General features: G+C 38.5%; 2 protein-coding genes across 2 annotated transcripts in view; both read right to left on the reverse strand.

The window, feature by feature from the left end:
- Positions 1–14,744, reverse strand: part of LOC140137662 (LIM domain transcription factor LMO4-like) — a 274,849-nt gene that overhangs the window by 900 nt on the left and 259,205 nt on the right. The window lies entirely within an intron of this gene.
- On the reverse strand, positions 57–14,012 carry LOC140137157 (mediator of RNA polymerase II transcription subunit 27-like). Its single transcript, XM_072158811.1, has 8 exons — positions 13,790–14,012; positions 9,960–10,104; positions 7,862–7,974; positions 7,299–7,386; positions 6,159–6,266; positions 5,430–5,471; positions 4,031–4,108; positions 57–1,752 (listed from the first exon to the last, which is right to left on the reverse strand). Exons 1-8 carry the CDS (start codon positions 13,978–13,980, stop codon positions 1,618–1,620), a joined length of 900 nt encoding a protein of 299 aa, XP_072014912.1. The 5' UTR covers positions 13,981–14,012; the 3' UTR covers positions 57–1,617.

The raw sequence follows: 14,744 nt of genomic DNA on the forward strand, positions 1-14,744 counted from the left end.
CTGTTTGGTACAGAGGAACTTTAATCACCAGCACAAGCAATCTCAAACCCGCTCGCTGCCCTAATGAGATAAACATTTAGCTAAGTTTTTGGATTACTCTATGTGCATGAATTTCAAAATCTAACATGAAGGCAGCCGTTGCACATACGACTTTCTTGTATTCAAATAATGATAATTTATATATAAGTGTGGAAGAATTCCTTGTATTGGTCAGTGATGAGTCTACAATGCATTTAGCTCATCAATATACAGTTAACATGCCACACATCCAGAGAAGATTTATAAGCAGTCCCATGATACTGCTGAAACATCCGGGTACTTGAGAACCAGTCTCGTAATCACAGAGTTTCACACCATTCTTTACTGTTGATTCCCGTTCCAGAGTCGCGATTTTCAAACACTCAAAATATGTCCAAAACTTGGGTTGAAAAGCATTTTGAGATGATCTCTGAAAAGAACATCGGTACCTTGTTCAAATGAGATCTTTTTTGAAACTATTGACCCACATTTGAATGAGGAATAAAAGTCTGAAAGTACAAAAAATCAATATACGAAAAGTAAACATTCCAACAATGAATGGACACAATTGCCAACAGCTGTACGCGATGCAACATCGATCGTATGTCGCGTATTTCAAAGTACAACGCGAACGCACGACCATGGATACAATAATGAAAATACTAACCAATCATGAGTGAGTTGGCAAGGTTGGATTCACCTCTTGCGTTACTCATATGTGGGCGTTCATCACACAGTGTGTGCAGAGAATCATCACGCTGTTGACAGCCGTGTTCATTCAGTTGAAATTTCTAGTAGACTGGGTTTTCATTCTTTTCAAGTACCCGGATGTTTCACTAGTATTATGGACCGCCTATAACGCTTCTCTGCCACACAACTATACTGCACCCGAGGTCATCAAAGTCTATCACCCAACCAAGTTTGAAGTTCATGGGTTGTGGCCAAAGATATCTTACCCTTCCCAAAGGAAGGCCTCACCTCACTAAATTATCAAGCAAATGACGCTCCTGTTACTTTGTACAGGTTCCCTTTGTTTTCATGTTGAAAATAGACTGGCTAACCATGATAGTCAAGAAATTAACATGATATTTTGCAAGATGTGCTTTATTCGTTGAGATATTTCTGTCACTATCGACCCATGTTGCAGTAGATGGCAAATCAGTACCGGTACACAAAATTGAAATGGAAGAAATGCATTGTGGGAGGTGTCAGATATCTACTCTGGGTTGTGGCGTTTAGGTGGTAGTGTGGATTAACCCCCTGAGCACTACCTGCCGATCTAACATTGCCTCTGATTGGTCAATTACATGATATCTGCACTTTAATCACCAATCAGAATGGAGCTTTGCAAATAATTCACCCCAATTTTTTTTTTGTGGTGAAATTATCTAACAATGTTGCTGATTGGTCCAATTGATAATGAAAACTTCTTTTTGGCCAATCGGCAGGTAGTTCTCATGGGGTTAAAGATATTGCTTCCACTCAAGACAATCGGCCGGCCAGATGTCCAACCATCCATGTACCCCATAACATAACCCACACAGCGCATTGTTGTAGGGGTCCAAGACATTATTAAGCTAGAGAAAGATATCTCATTTGCTATAATCGACAGGTTTCATGATATGGATCTAATGAGAGAAAGTCTCTCCAAGTTGGAGGGAGATTGTCTTTCAAATGTTTGCCGCATCTTCTGCATGGAGTGGAGAAGAAGTTGATGTAACTGTGAAGCCATTTCTGAAAAGAAAGGAAATAGAAAGGAAAGATGTCAGTATCAATTTCGAAGAGCATATTATCATCAGACCTGGCAAAAAATTGGAATCCAGAAAGCTCATTCCAGGGAATTTGCAATTTGAGAGGTAATTTTACTTCCCATGTACAAAATACATATGAAATTGTGGGGAATGTTGCCAGCTTGGAGTGAAATTTGGTTGATCTTACCAGGAAATGAACATTTTTCCAACCCTGATTATCATAGCACTATTTTTTTTTATGGAATCCTCTTAATATACATGCATTGTATCTAACTCAATGTTTGTATGGCATCTTTGAAGAATTTCCCAACTCTTGTAGATCAGAAAATTATCAAATGTGTTCTGCATATGTTTTACTGGAGTGTTCTATACTCTATTCTGGTTTGCAGACGGTTTTAATTTATTATAGAGTTTTACTGTATTATACAGTCCCTTGTCATGGTTCCCCACTCTAAAAGTTTGTATACCCATCTCAATTCTTTCTGTTGAACTATATTCAATGTATGCAGTGTTAGAAATAAGGCAAAGCTGAGTTAACGCTGACTTCAGCAACATTAATTCTTCCCTGCTATTTGGCATTACCTGTTGTTGATTTGGGAGTCTGAAGTATTGAAAAGTGTCACAAAATGTGGACCAGTGTGACATTCAACCCCTAAAGCACTACCTGCCAATCTAACATTGCCTCTGATTGGTCAATTACATGATATTTTCATTTTAATCAACAATCAGAATGTAGTTTTGCAAATAATTCACCCCCATTTTTTTTTTTTTTTGGTGAAATTATTCTAACAATATTGCTGATTGGTCAAATTGATAATGAAAACTCCTTTTTGACCAATAGACAGGTAGTTCTCATGGGGTAAAATAGTGGAAAGGAGCACCATAATGATTTGTGTGCGGGTATATGTGTAGGGTGTTTCCTTTTATTAACGCACAGGAACCATGGATGGGAGTATAGGACATGCCACAGTAACATAGTATACAGCTGTTTATTGGTAGTGAGAGCTAGATGCTCTGGTTGGCAAGACACAACTCAATATAACAATCCTTCCTTGCTATATGGCATTAGCTGTTGTTGCTATGCAAGTCTGAAATCTTGGAAAGTGTCACAAAATGTGAACCATTGTAACGGTAAAATCTTCAAACTATTTAACATGTATGATATCAATTTTAAAATTAATTTTGCGGCACCATATATTTTCAGACCTAAAGACCTGAATGGCCCCAAAATAGTGTGATTTGTATCTTATTGGTTGGACACACTATTAACTGTAAAGTGTGCCGAGGCTTGTGGATCAACGTCTAGGTGTTGTGCCTGTGCGTAGCGCACTATAAATCACTGCGCCTTTTTTTTTTTTTTTTTTAATTCCTTTTTCTTGCAGACCATCTATAATTCAAGGAAATGTCAGAGCTTCAAGTATGCAAAGGTTATCCAATTTCTTTCTTAACTGTAACCTTCTTGAAAGCCACAAAACAACAGCCTGGGAGAGAGCTGGAAGGATGGCACCATGTCAACTAAATTTCAGAAATGTGTCATGTACAGCCAGACAGGGTCTAATTCTGCATAAAACCGGGCAACGTTATTTCTATAGATCTGCTGCGCATTCAAATTGCATTGTATTGCATCGTAATTTCATTTGTGTCTATGCTAATTATGTTTACACAACATGAACTCACGTGTTTTCAAGCAAATTCGCCGATAATAGGTGATCAAAAGCGATCGGAATGTTACAAAAGTACAGATCGCATTCAGCTTACTTCATATGAGATGATCTTTGGAAAAATATGGCATAATTTGTCTTGGTGTTTGCGGAATGCCATGCAGTAAAATATTAATACGTTGCGGCAATTCATGATTGACAACTAACAATCGGAGTGTCCTTCGTATCCTCCACTGTCAATTTCTTATCGACTCACTAATCCTCACAAAGGCTTTGTGTTGATTACGTAATGTGTGGAGGCAAATTGCAATAAGTACAATGAAATAATGAGTAGGGCGGGCTCCGAGGCGGGTTTCTTCTTCATCTTACGTAACAGTATTGTTCTCCAAAAACCCGGAAGCTTGTCGTTTGGAGCTCTAGCTGAAATACAGCAAGATAATGTAAGATAGTAAATATAAACCTGTATTTTAGCTAGAGTATCTCGAGCTATGTACAGCCATGTTGTGCATACATACATTGCCTGCAGGCATGAATTTGTGATCACAGAGCGTAGAATTCTTGAACATCTGTGACACCATGTTTAGAAGTACAAATACTTACCATGAATGACATGATTGAGAGCTCTGGCAAGGAATGCAGGTCATAATGGAGCATGGCTGATGTGGCATGATCTGTAATCTACAGGTGGGGAAAATAAGGTGTGTTATTGACATGTATTAGCATTTAACCAATTACAATCACATACAGTCAAAATTAATAGGTAAATGTTCACGGGAAAATTTTCTGGACATGTGACACCCATGGGCGCAGACATATTTAGCATTATGGAATGTGACCCCGAGCACAACGGGTGGTTTACTAATGTATTTGAATAGGAAGAATTCCTCCTTTGATGCAAAATAAGTAACTTGTCGCAAGTTAATAATATTATGGTAAGAGTTTCCGTAGATAAATAATTTTTACCGTAGGTAGATATTTTTGAAATTACGTTTTGATGATATTGTGAAAAAATTAAGATTGCCTGATATTCAATAAATTTGCAATGCACGAATTTCTATCGAAATTGCGGCCAACAATACTATTCCAATTCAAAATTACTAAGACTTGAATAGCGAGGTCACCGCCAGGGGTCAGAGATCAGGCTCGAGGTTACACTCACATTGATACGCTTGGTCCAGAAAATATTCCCGTGAAAATATAGCCATTAATGTTGACTGACATAGCAGTGTATAATGGGTACTTTTGTTTTGTTATTTACAACAGCCAACAGTAGACTAATCATCAGTCTATAATATCGAATTGATTAATTCGAATTAAACAATTCATCGAGTGGCCATGGACAGCGCCATTAGACATGTTACAAGACTACCAAGTGACAGGTGATGGACTGTACCCACACAATTGAATAGGCACTTTTTTGATAATTTTCATCAAGGTTACTCAAAACTTACCTAGCTAATTTATTATACATCAAGGGTGTCCGCCGTTTTTAATATGTTATGAAAAACTTAATTTTAAAATTATCTACCGACGGAAATAAAAATCCATCGACGGATAGTCTTGTTAGTCTCTCACAAACTTAGAAAAAAATCTGAAAAATCCAAAATTTTGGTCTAAAACATGCCCAAGGTTACTGCTGTCCCATTCAAAAGTACAGGAAGACCACCTACAGCATTGAGGTCAACTTTCTAGACTTCCTGTCTACTGGCAGTAATGGCTACTACCCAGTGCTAACATCAATGAATTGTTTAATTCAAATTAATCAATTCGATATTATAGACTGCTCATTAATTGCCACAATAATTTACTCAAACTTAACATGGGCTTTAGATTTTGCTAATGTAAAATTATACTGAAGGTTGATTTCCTGTTCACCATTTAAACATTTAAGAATTGACTTTAATGATGATCGTCATAATTAAGTCAAATTTAAAGATGACTTTTGTCTAGTGTAATTAAACATAGTAAAAGAATATCACTATGTAGTAACATTACTTACTTTCTGGAAGACTTCATATCTTGACTTGGCCCAGATGTCCAACTGTACAGAGAAAAAAGGTGAAATTTGTTAATTATTATCTTTACCCTTACACATCAAATCAGATCAACTGGAGCAATCTTGACTTTACCAGACCAGCAAAGGGGATGGCAGGCCCATAACCAAGGGGAAGCACACATGCCCCCACCCCCAGTCCACTTTTCACTAACATTTTCAAAATTGGGACCACATTTTCATAATAAACTGTTCAAAATAGCCCTCAAAAGTACTTTTTAGGGGGTTAAGTCCACTTTTTGTGTGTTAGTGAACTTTTTTCTGTAAAACGTTATGCATTTGCTGGGATGAGTACTACTTCCCCACAAAGCTGTAAAGTTACCCAACATGATGTGCTAAAAAAACCTGAACTAGAACAGACCATAAAAAAGCTTGCCCCTCCCACACCTGATCCCGGGCCTGTTTGAGCTGATCAATCTAGAGAAATGGGCTATTCCAGTTAAGATCCATACACCCATATAGAAGACTAACCTTAATCTCCCAAACAGGGCTAGGGGTGTAGATTTCAAATTGAGTCACCCATTCAGGTAACCCCTTTTGAAATTCACACTCCCTGTGTGGAAAATTTAGGTCTTGTCTTCCATTGGGGTGTTTACATTTCAACCACAATAGCCCAATTAGAGAATTATGTTTCCTCTTCAAGACTATGATTATGAATTATAAATTACTACTCACTGTTCCATCATCTTTAAGTATGTGTTCATGATGCGCCCTGACGATCACCCTTTCTATAAGTAAACTTCTTAGCACCAATATCACTTGCAGTGTTCTCCCAAGTGACACCTATTTTTAATAAATAAATAAATGAAAGTGAAATAAATGTTTAAATTTTCTAGTGTCCGCTGCACAATTCTTTCATCCCTTTGCACAATCCATTTATTCAGAATAATATTTACAGTATCATTTAGTTACCTAACAAAAAGGAAACATGTTGAGAACAGGTTCTGAAATCAAATTTGAATCTCAGAATTTAAATGTCAGAATCAAAGCACAACACATTCACACACTTTTAAACCAAGTTTGCCGCAAACATGGTGAAATAATCCAAAGGTACCGTATCTTGCCCTCATCCACGAGCAACACGCAAACAATCGGTCAGTCAGCATGATGGCACTCGCCATTTGGTTGTTTTTGCACTCAACGGGGGAAATCACAAAACATGCTATAAAATAAATACATCTTGGTAAATCAATTCCAACACTTTCAATAATTACAAAAGAAAAGGCATTGGTATTTGCTATGCGGAAAAACCTGACTGGAACTGAAAAGTCCTGCACAACCAATGTGGATTTTGAGATAGTAAGTGCAATAGATGGAACAAGCCCAACTGAGAGAATGGCAGAGCCCCAACTCTTTCAGGCTAATCTCTTTGAAGATAACAATACAGTTTGGGTTTCTTTACTTGGTGCAGCGGTTGTTCCCTCGCCTTGCACCACTGAGGTCCCGGGTTTAAGCCCTGGCGCGTGCCAAGGACTCATGTGCACTTGGGTTATCCTGATTCCATGCCCGCTCTCGCACGTTTTCTCCGGGATCTCCGGTTTCCTCCTGCTAACAAAAAATTGGTGATTACTTGTTTGGTTATCAAAAACTTCCTTCACCCAAGGGAAAATTGGGGAGCTGCACAGATAACTGGTGGATGTTACAATGTAATACGGATAGGTTTACGCCAGTCCTGCTACACAATGACTAGTTGTTGTGATCCGATTGTGATGATTCATCATGGCAGCGAAATTACAGCGCTTTGAACACTCCGAGATCTGTGATAAGGCACTATATAAATACCGACATTTATTTATTTATTTACTTTTTACATACCTGGTAAACATTTGAGAACGGTTGCACTTTTGTGATAGAGATATCTGGATATTGTCTGTCTAGTTGCACTATGACCTTATTCACCATACTGTATACACAGGAAAAACAAACAAACAGAATGCAAAATATGAATATATTTAATATAACATGCTTTTTTTTAATAGTTAACAAACATAACCATGTTTGCCTATAACTCAGGCCAGTACCACTGTTTAAAGTAGTTATTTTCATGAGGGGTTCGCAGATGCGAAAATAACAACACATAAAAATACATTGTTTACATAAAGTTACATTATAATTGCACTTGGTAAAAATTCCGCAAAAATTAACAACAAAAATTAACAAACCTCAAAACAATTTTTACAGTAATTCCAGTCCAACAATAAAATAAGTGGTCCAGACATTTGAATTTTTCACACAAATCAAAGCCTGTTACCCACCATATGGCAACTTATTTTTTTACCGTGTTTATCCACCTGATAAAAAAGTTACCCGGCACTGGCATGCAGGTGGGTGCTAAAAATGCCCTGTCACTACTACTTACCTTGCTGGCATGGCATAACTAGTTGATTGTTGTTTCCGTTTTTTTGGATGACAATGATGTGACCCCTGATGACCTTTTGAGTGACCAGCTATGCTGAAGTACAGACAATGCTTGTGTGGAATGTGTGTGTAGCTGAATGAAGAAAAAAAGAGGAATTGAAAGAATATTTACTGAATTATTATATAATACTGTTTTTAATACAGATCTGCAAGATTGAACCACTGAGCTCATGTGTTGATGTGCATCATTCCTACATTTTATAGTCTGGGTAGCAAAGGTTTATGGATCAGGGCATTTTGTGCTTTCATATGCAAATGCAATCAGAGCTTGAGTCTGGTCTGTGACTATGACAAAACAGGCCCTGCTCGTTCCGCCGACACAAAGGCAGGGTAAACCAATGATCTGATCCAGAACTTTTCTTACACATTCAAATTCTACAAATTTTCCATATTATCTCAATAAGTGGCCTGCAGGCCAGATTGGGCCTGCGACCAATTGTAGTTGGCGCTTGAGCAGCTCTCAAATGTACAGTAAACCAGCCCTCGAATTAACCCATGGCACCGACGGCATATTGCCGTGGGTGCCCACCCCCTATTGCCGTAATGCCCTCAAAATATGTCCTTTACCGACAGCAGTCACTTGCCGTGCCCTTTAATGAAGTTGCTGTGGGTGCCCTAGCCGGCCAGCCCTGCCCCTTCATTATAAAATCATTAACAAGTACTGGTTAAAACCCCGAAAAATTGTGGAAAATTAAAATAGAAAATCTTGAACACGATCGCCATTTTGAGCATCATAACCCAGCTATCAATCAATAGTTTGTTGTGAATTAATATTCATTACCCCTACGTAAGCTTACATATTCAGCCAATCACATCAGCTTTTATACATTATCTGGTTGCTAGATATCTGACTTCATTTTCCCGATTGGTCAGAGAAATACCTTCAGCTTACTATCGACCAATCAGAAACGCTGTTAGTAACTAAGCTTCCTCGGTTGATCTCTCGATCAAACATTGACTTCCTATTGCAAACCGATGGCGATACCCTTCCGACATCGTCTTATCTTGTACATGTGAGCCCATCTCTAGATATGTTTTGCACGAAATAGGTTTTTATCCCAGCGAATTTGATCAATATTATTACCAAAGTTACGGCTGTTTCACCGCTGTTTCGAGTCAGTTTTGCAGCTCAGAACTAGGGGTCGCAAAATTTAAGTAAATTAAACTGTTGATTTTTGACTGCTTTGTATTATTTAAGCAGGTTTTTGAGCAATCAGGTTAGTTTTAGTGTAAAGTTGAGAGTCAAATTTTACTTTGGTGTCGAATTCAGCTGACAGCAATGGCATGCATCTATTCGCTTTTGAGAAATTGCATCAATGGTGCCCTTCTCAAATTTTCAACAGTTGCCATGCATGATGCCCTTTTGAAATATTACAAATTGCCTTTTCAGTGAAAATCCAAGGCAATTATCAACTTGCCCTAAAAAAGTTGCCGTGCCCCTTCAGATCCTTAATTCGAGGGCTGCAGTAAACATAACAAGGTGTATTTGGCCCTCAAAAACAAATCTTCAAAATAATTTAGGCACTCTGTGACCCGCAAGTAAATATAATTGATTTGAGAACCCCTATAGGTTTCTGAAATGAGTCCAAAAATATGATCAAGTTCACAAAAGTTTTTGCTGAATGGACTGCTCAAAACTGAAGAGAACATGAAAGGTCCATTCAGTAATCCCAGCGAAAGTGCAATAAAATAAAAATTGTGTATGTATGAATTTGAATGCATTTTGAAATCATTAATAGAGTATGACATGAATACAAAGTATCAATTTTCATATTAAAAATACAAAACATCTTGACTTTTTTAAAATTTTTTTTTTTTTTTTTAGGTCAACCATGAATGATCCTAGCATTTAGGTCTAGGTCCAGTGACACTACAAAACCGGAAAAAAAAAAAACTTTTTTTTTTTTTTTTTTTTGCAATTTGGTACCCGGTTTACCCACCCAAAAATGCGCTGGTACCCGGGTACAAAATTACCGAAAATGCCAGGCCTACTGTAGAGCCTGAGTGTAGATGGGCGTCTTGTCTGTGATTGGGTCAAGACTCAGGCTAGCTCCTTACCTTTGCAGCCCATTTATATGACTGTAGAGCCTGAGTGTAGATGGGCGTCTTGTCTGTGATTGGGTCAAGACTCAGGAAGCCCGAGTTATGTAATTGAGCCTTGTCTCCAAGGGGTACCATTGAAGCTGTAAACCGCTCCAGTTCACTAGGGTACAAAACATAAAAGCAATTTATCATGTTAAAGTTGTTCGAGCATAGTCTCTATCGCAAATCTTTGATTTGCGTTAGAGACCGACCATAGAGGTTATTAAAGCGGACCGGTACACAAAGATGCTTGCATATAAACATTGATAAAATGCTTCATTTTTCACAAACACACTTTCATAAGCGTGTCATATAAGCTTAATTAAGTTCAACCCTACCTTTTGACATCTTTGATACATACGATCCTAAAATAAGATGATATATGAAGCCTAATTCAGCGCTGCTTACAGTGCTGCTTATCGTAGCTGTCACATCGTGGAAAATAATCTCAACCTATGAGATAATTGTACACACGTAAATTCTGGTGATTTATGACTGGACAGTCACTTAGTAGGTACGAGATTACCTCATTCAGATAACACCTGTTATTTTTGTCGATCGATAACCAGTCCAGTCGATAACGGTCCAAGGCAAACTCGACCACATGCAAATTCGGTCCCTGTATAAAACCACGCTTTTATGTGTAAGGGCGCACCATTAGATATCAAGGGGAGAGGCTAGGTAGATTGTTGAAAAAAAATGTTCCACTGGCAAAAAAAAAATGTTGATGTCAAGGGTGAAAATGTCACAGTTAGTGCAGAAAAATATAGTCATATAGCTTTCAAGTAGCAATTTTTTTCGCCAATTTGCTCATTTTTCATCATTATATAAGGCTAAATCAAAATTTCTGGTAACCCGACCGACCGTGTAAAACCCTTGCGACTCAAGTAATTTTATCCAATTATGTTCAAAATAAAAAATAATTGCTCACGACTGACCGGGTGTCTACAATGCTCCTCACCAGAAACTACATTATTGGCAAAAAATATGGACGCACCATTAGAATTCTCGGGGGTAGTAAGTTTTGAGCAAAAAAAAAACGAGCAAGAAAAAAAAAAACCACCAACACTAAAAAACCCAAAACTTCCCCACCTTCTGCGTATAAATGCATGAAAAAAAAAAAAAAACTTCCCGATCCCACCTCCCTACCCCCGAGAATCTAATGGTGCGTCCCTTTCCTCACCGTAGACAAAACAATGCGTCAACATGATCATGATGTAAATTGTACCATGACTGTAGTACCAAACCATCGCTTTATGTTAACCGCTCAACTCGCAAAAGCTCACCGCAAATATTGTAAATAAGCGGACTTTCCCAGGAAATATACCATGGCAAGGTGCCGAGATGTCTAGCCACATTCTCAATAGCGTGGGAAACTGGGAATTGATTTTGATCACTTACCAAAAATTTTCTAAAGCAAATGGGAAAAGGTAATTGGCTGGCTATTACTTTTAGCCCCGCCCACAACAGTGACCCACTGATTAAAAGTTTTTTTGTTAATATAAAAAGTGACATTTATAAAGCCATTATAACGATCAGATCATGTACTTTGTGCAAACTTGTATAGTGTTGTAATCTCTAATGATTGAAGATCTGAAGAAAAGTGGTCAACACACATACATTTTTTTTAAATGCATGAGGTTTAAATTAAATTTAACTTGAAAATCTGGGTGACTTTGACGACTGCGCCTCTCTCAGTTCTTTCTCCATCCCTCTCTCACTCTATTTCTGCCTCTCTCTCCCTTCAAACCCGACCTTCAAAATCCCTCCCTCGATCCAGTTCTCAGACTTTTTTCGAACCCGAACTCGAGTCCCTATTTCCGCCATCGTATACACCTGTACCGATGGCTGGCTCTGGACCTGTCACGGTACCCAGACGCCAGCAGCCAGCATACTGAGGGGGGGGCACACGGTCAGTATCGTCCCTATTTTCTGAAGCCTCCATTCATGTCTGGCTCTCCTCTCTCTCCATCTCCCGTCAAATTTGGCTGTGTCCCGTAGGTGACTTTACACCACGCCCTATTCAGGGTGCTGTAGGTGACTTAAGACGGTGTATCATAGCAGTAAAGACAAACAAGTTAATTGGCTGTGCTCCGTAAGTGATTTTAATACACCACGCCCTATGTAAGTGACTTTAGACTGCACCCTGGTAGACGGCACAACATCATAACCGGGAGCAATAAAGACAAACAAGTTAATTGGCTCACGCCCTATGTGAGTGGCTTTTTAGATCGCACCCTGGTAGACGGTACATAGCAATAAAGACAAACAATGTAATTGGCTGTGCTCCGTAAGTGACTGTACACCACGCCCTATGTAAGTGACTTTCACAGAACTAATTCTGTGGAGACTTTAGACCGCACTCTAGTAACATCATAAATTGACAATTTAACAAAAAAGATTTTTTATTGATCTGTTTTAAAAGAGTACAAAGTAGAGGGGAATTTTTGGCGACGGAGGGGGGGGGGGGTAGCGATTTTTGGTGGGCCGAGTGGGGACAAGTGACTTTTCAGGCCGAGGGGGGGGTCAAGCGATTTTTATGGGTCGTTCGGAAATTTTCCCGGGGGGCTCATAATCATTGCACAGCCACAGCACATTGCGTCTTCTAATTAACATGGCATCTACACATAAAAACCTAAGTGGGTTTATACAGGGGCCGAATTAGTTTGTGGTCGAGTTGGCATGGGCCAGAGCTGACGAGTCCTACTATTCACGTGTTGTACCATTGAATATGCGATCACCGGAAAAGAAGGGAGCGATTTTTATCACAAATTGTGCCGAAATATTCATGTGAGTACACTTAAAATGGTACATACTATCTGGGAATTATGCCACCTACACGTATAGTAACAGAATGGTAAGTGAAGTTAGATAAAAGGGGGTTATTTCAGGGTATGTTTATCATGTTGTATTGTCATTATAATTTATGTGGTCTTACGTAATATGTTTACCCCCCGAAATTAGATACGAAAGGACACTAGCCACGAATGCGAGGGCATCCGTGAGCAAATTCGTGGCTAGTGTTTCTCGAGCAATGTTAAAGTTCTCTAAAAAAATTCTTGCAGATTAATTCGTTTAGCAAATATATCGCCATTTGAACTTGAATTACGTTCTGGAATACCAGGACACGTAATTCAACATGGTGGCCTATTACTGGGTAGTGTAATAAACATAATCATAGAACTCGCCAGTACGCAAAAATCAGAATCAACTTTCCTCACATGAAGATAAGACTTAAACAAAACATATTTGGTGCATGTGTGTATTTGAGTACGGTACATTTGAAGGTGTAAAATCTAAAATTGACCAAATTTGTGAACAAATTGATTGTCGGCATCTTCACAACCATTCAAGGTATGAATAATTAATCAGGTGACATATTTAACAAAATTAAGGATGTAGTGTTTTGCATCCCCAGACTTGGACTTGGTAAATATGTCACATCACCTGATTAATCTTTATATTCATACTTTGACCTAGTACGAGGAACCCATACTGTAGTTAGCTCTGCAGCACCAATACGAAAATGTCATACCGATAAATGATGTGTCTGTTTTGCCCATTATTTAAGTTTGTGTTGCGAACTACAACTAACTTTGACCAGTTGGAAATGGAATGCATGGATTGAAACGGCGACATTGAGTTCAGGGTGCCCTTTCTTGCTTTTGTTGGGTATGCCCACATTGCTTATTATAGAGGGCTCCTTCAACTTCAACTTATGACCACAGAATTTACTGTGTCTGTGTAATCCCCATAGGAAAATAATGTATCATTGTTGACATTGATTGTAATTCATGTAAGCTTACGTGTAGTTGTCATTCACAGTTGATAAATCCTCCTGGAGCTTAGAAACAAAAGCCTTTATTTTGTCCTCGTCATCTTGAGTGTTACTTGTTCCATCTTGCAGATGATGAAAGCTTTTGGCCACACTAGCTCGCAGCTTTTGAGTGGATAAAATTGCATGTTCGATGATTTTGTCTTGCTGAATCGACGCCATTTTTGTTTTTGTCAACCTTGTAAGGATGGGCAATATCTGTTGTTTTGTGTACCGATCGATGCAAAGTACGATAAGGAAGCGTTCATGAATACTTTGGTGGGGGGGGGGGCTGGGCAAAACGTGGGGGACACAAAAAAGTTTGAAGTTGCACAAAGGGGGGTGCAAACATTTTGGATATGTGCCCATGCAGATATTGCTCTAAATTTCCCTCAGTTTTGTGTTATTTTTATTTGTTAAAGACGACAAAATGAAACATAGGCCCATGTAAGCCTATTTTCAAAACATTGAATGCATAATTCAAATTAAACTTCAAGTCACAGCATGTGAAAAATACATTAAAGGGGTTCTGAGAGATTTCTTGGGAAAATTAAATCAGAAAATTTTGCTTTATTTTGATAGATCGTAGCGGACAAAATAGCTCAAAATCTAAAATAAGAGACATTGGAGCGGTGCGTTAAGCTTTTTTCTCCAGTTATAGAACTGTGTGAGGGAATTAATATCTGCATGTTGTTGTTTTTGTCTGGATCTACAAAATCGTACAATTTTACATGAGCTACTGATTTACTGAGATGCTGATTTGTGTATCATGGGACAAACATTGCGTATATTATGTTACTGGACTCTTGACCAAAATTGAGGGCGCATTTTTGTGAAATTTGTTACAAACTATGGAGTAAGTTGTTTTTTAACCTCTTGGAAAGTGCGGGTACGGGTTGAAAATGTTTTGTACTTACTTGTAGGCCTATAGGGCCTATGTCTAAAGA

This window comes from Amphiura filiformis, chromosome 17, assembly GCF_039555335.1.
Source record: "Amphiura filiformis chromosome 17, Afil_fr2py, whole genome shotgun sequence".
Taxonomy (NCBI): Eukaryota; Metazoa; Echinodermata; class Ophiuroidea; order Amphilepidida; family Amphiuridae; genus Amphiura; species Amphiura filiformis.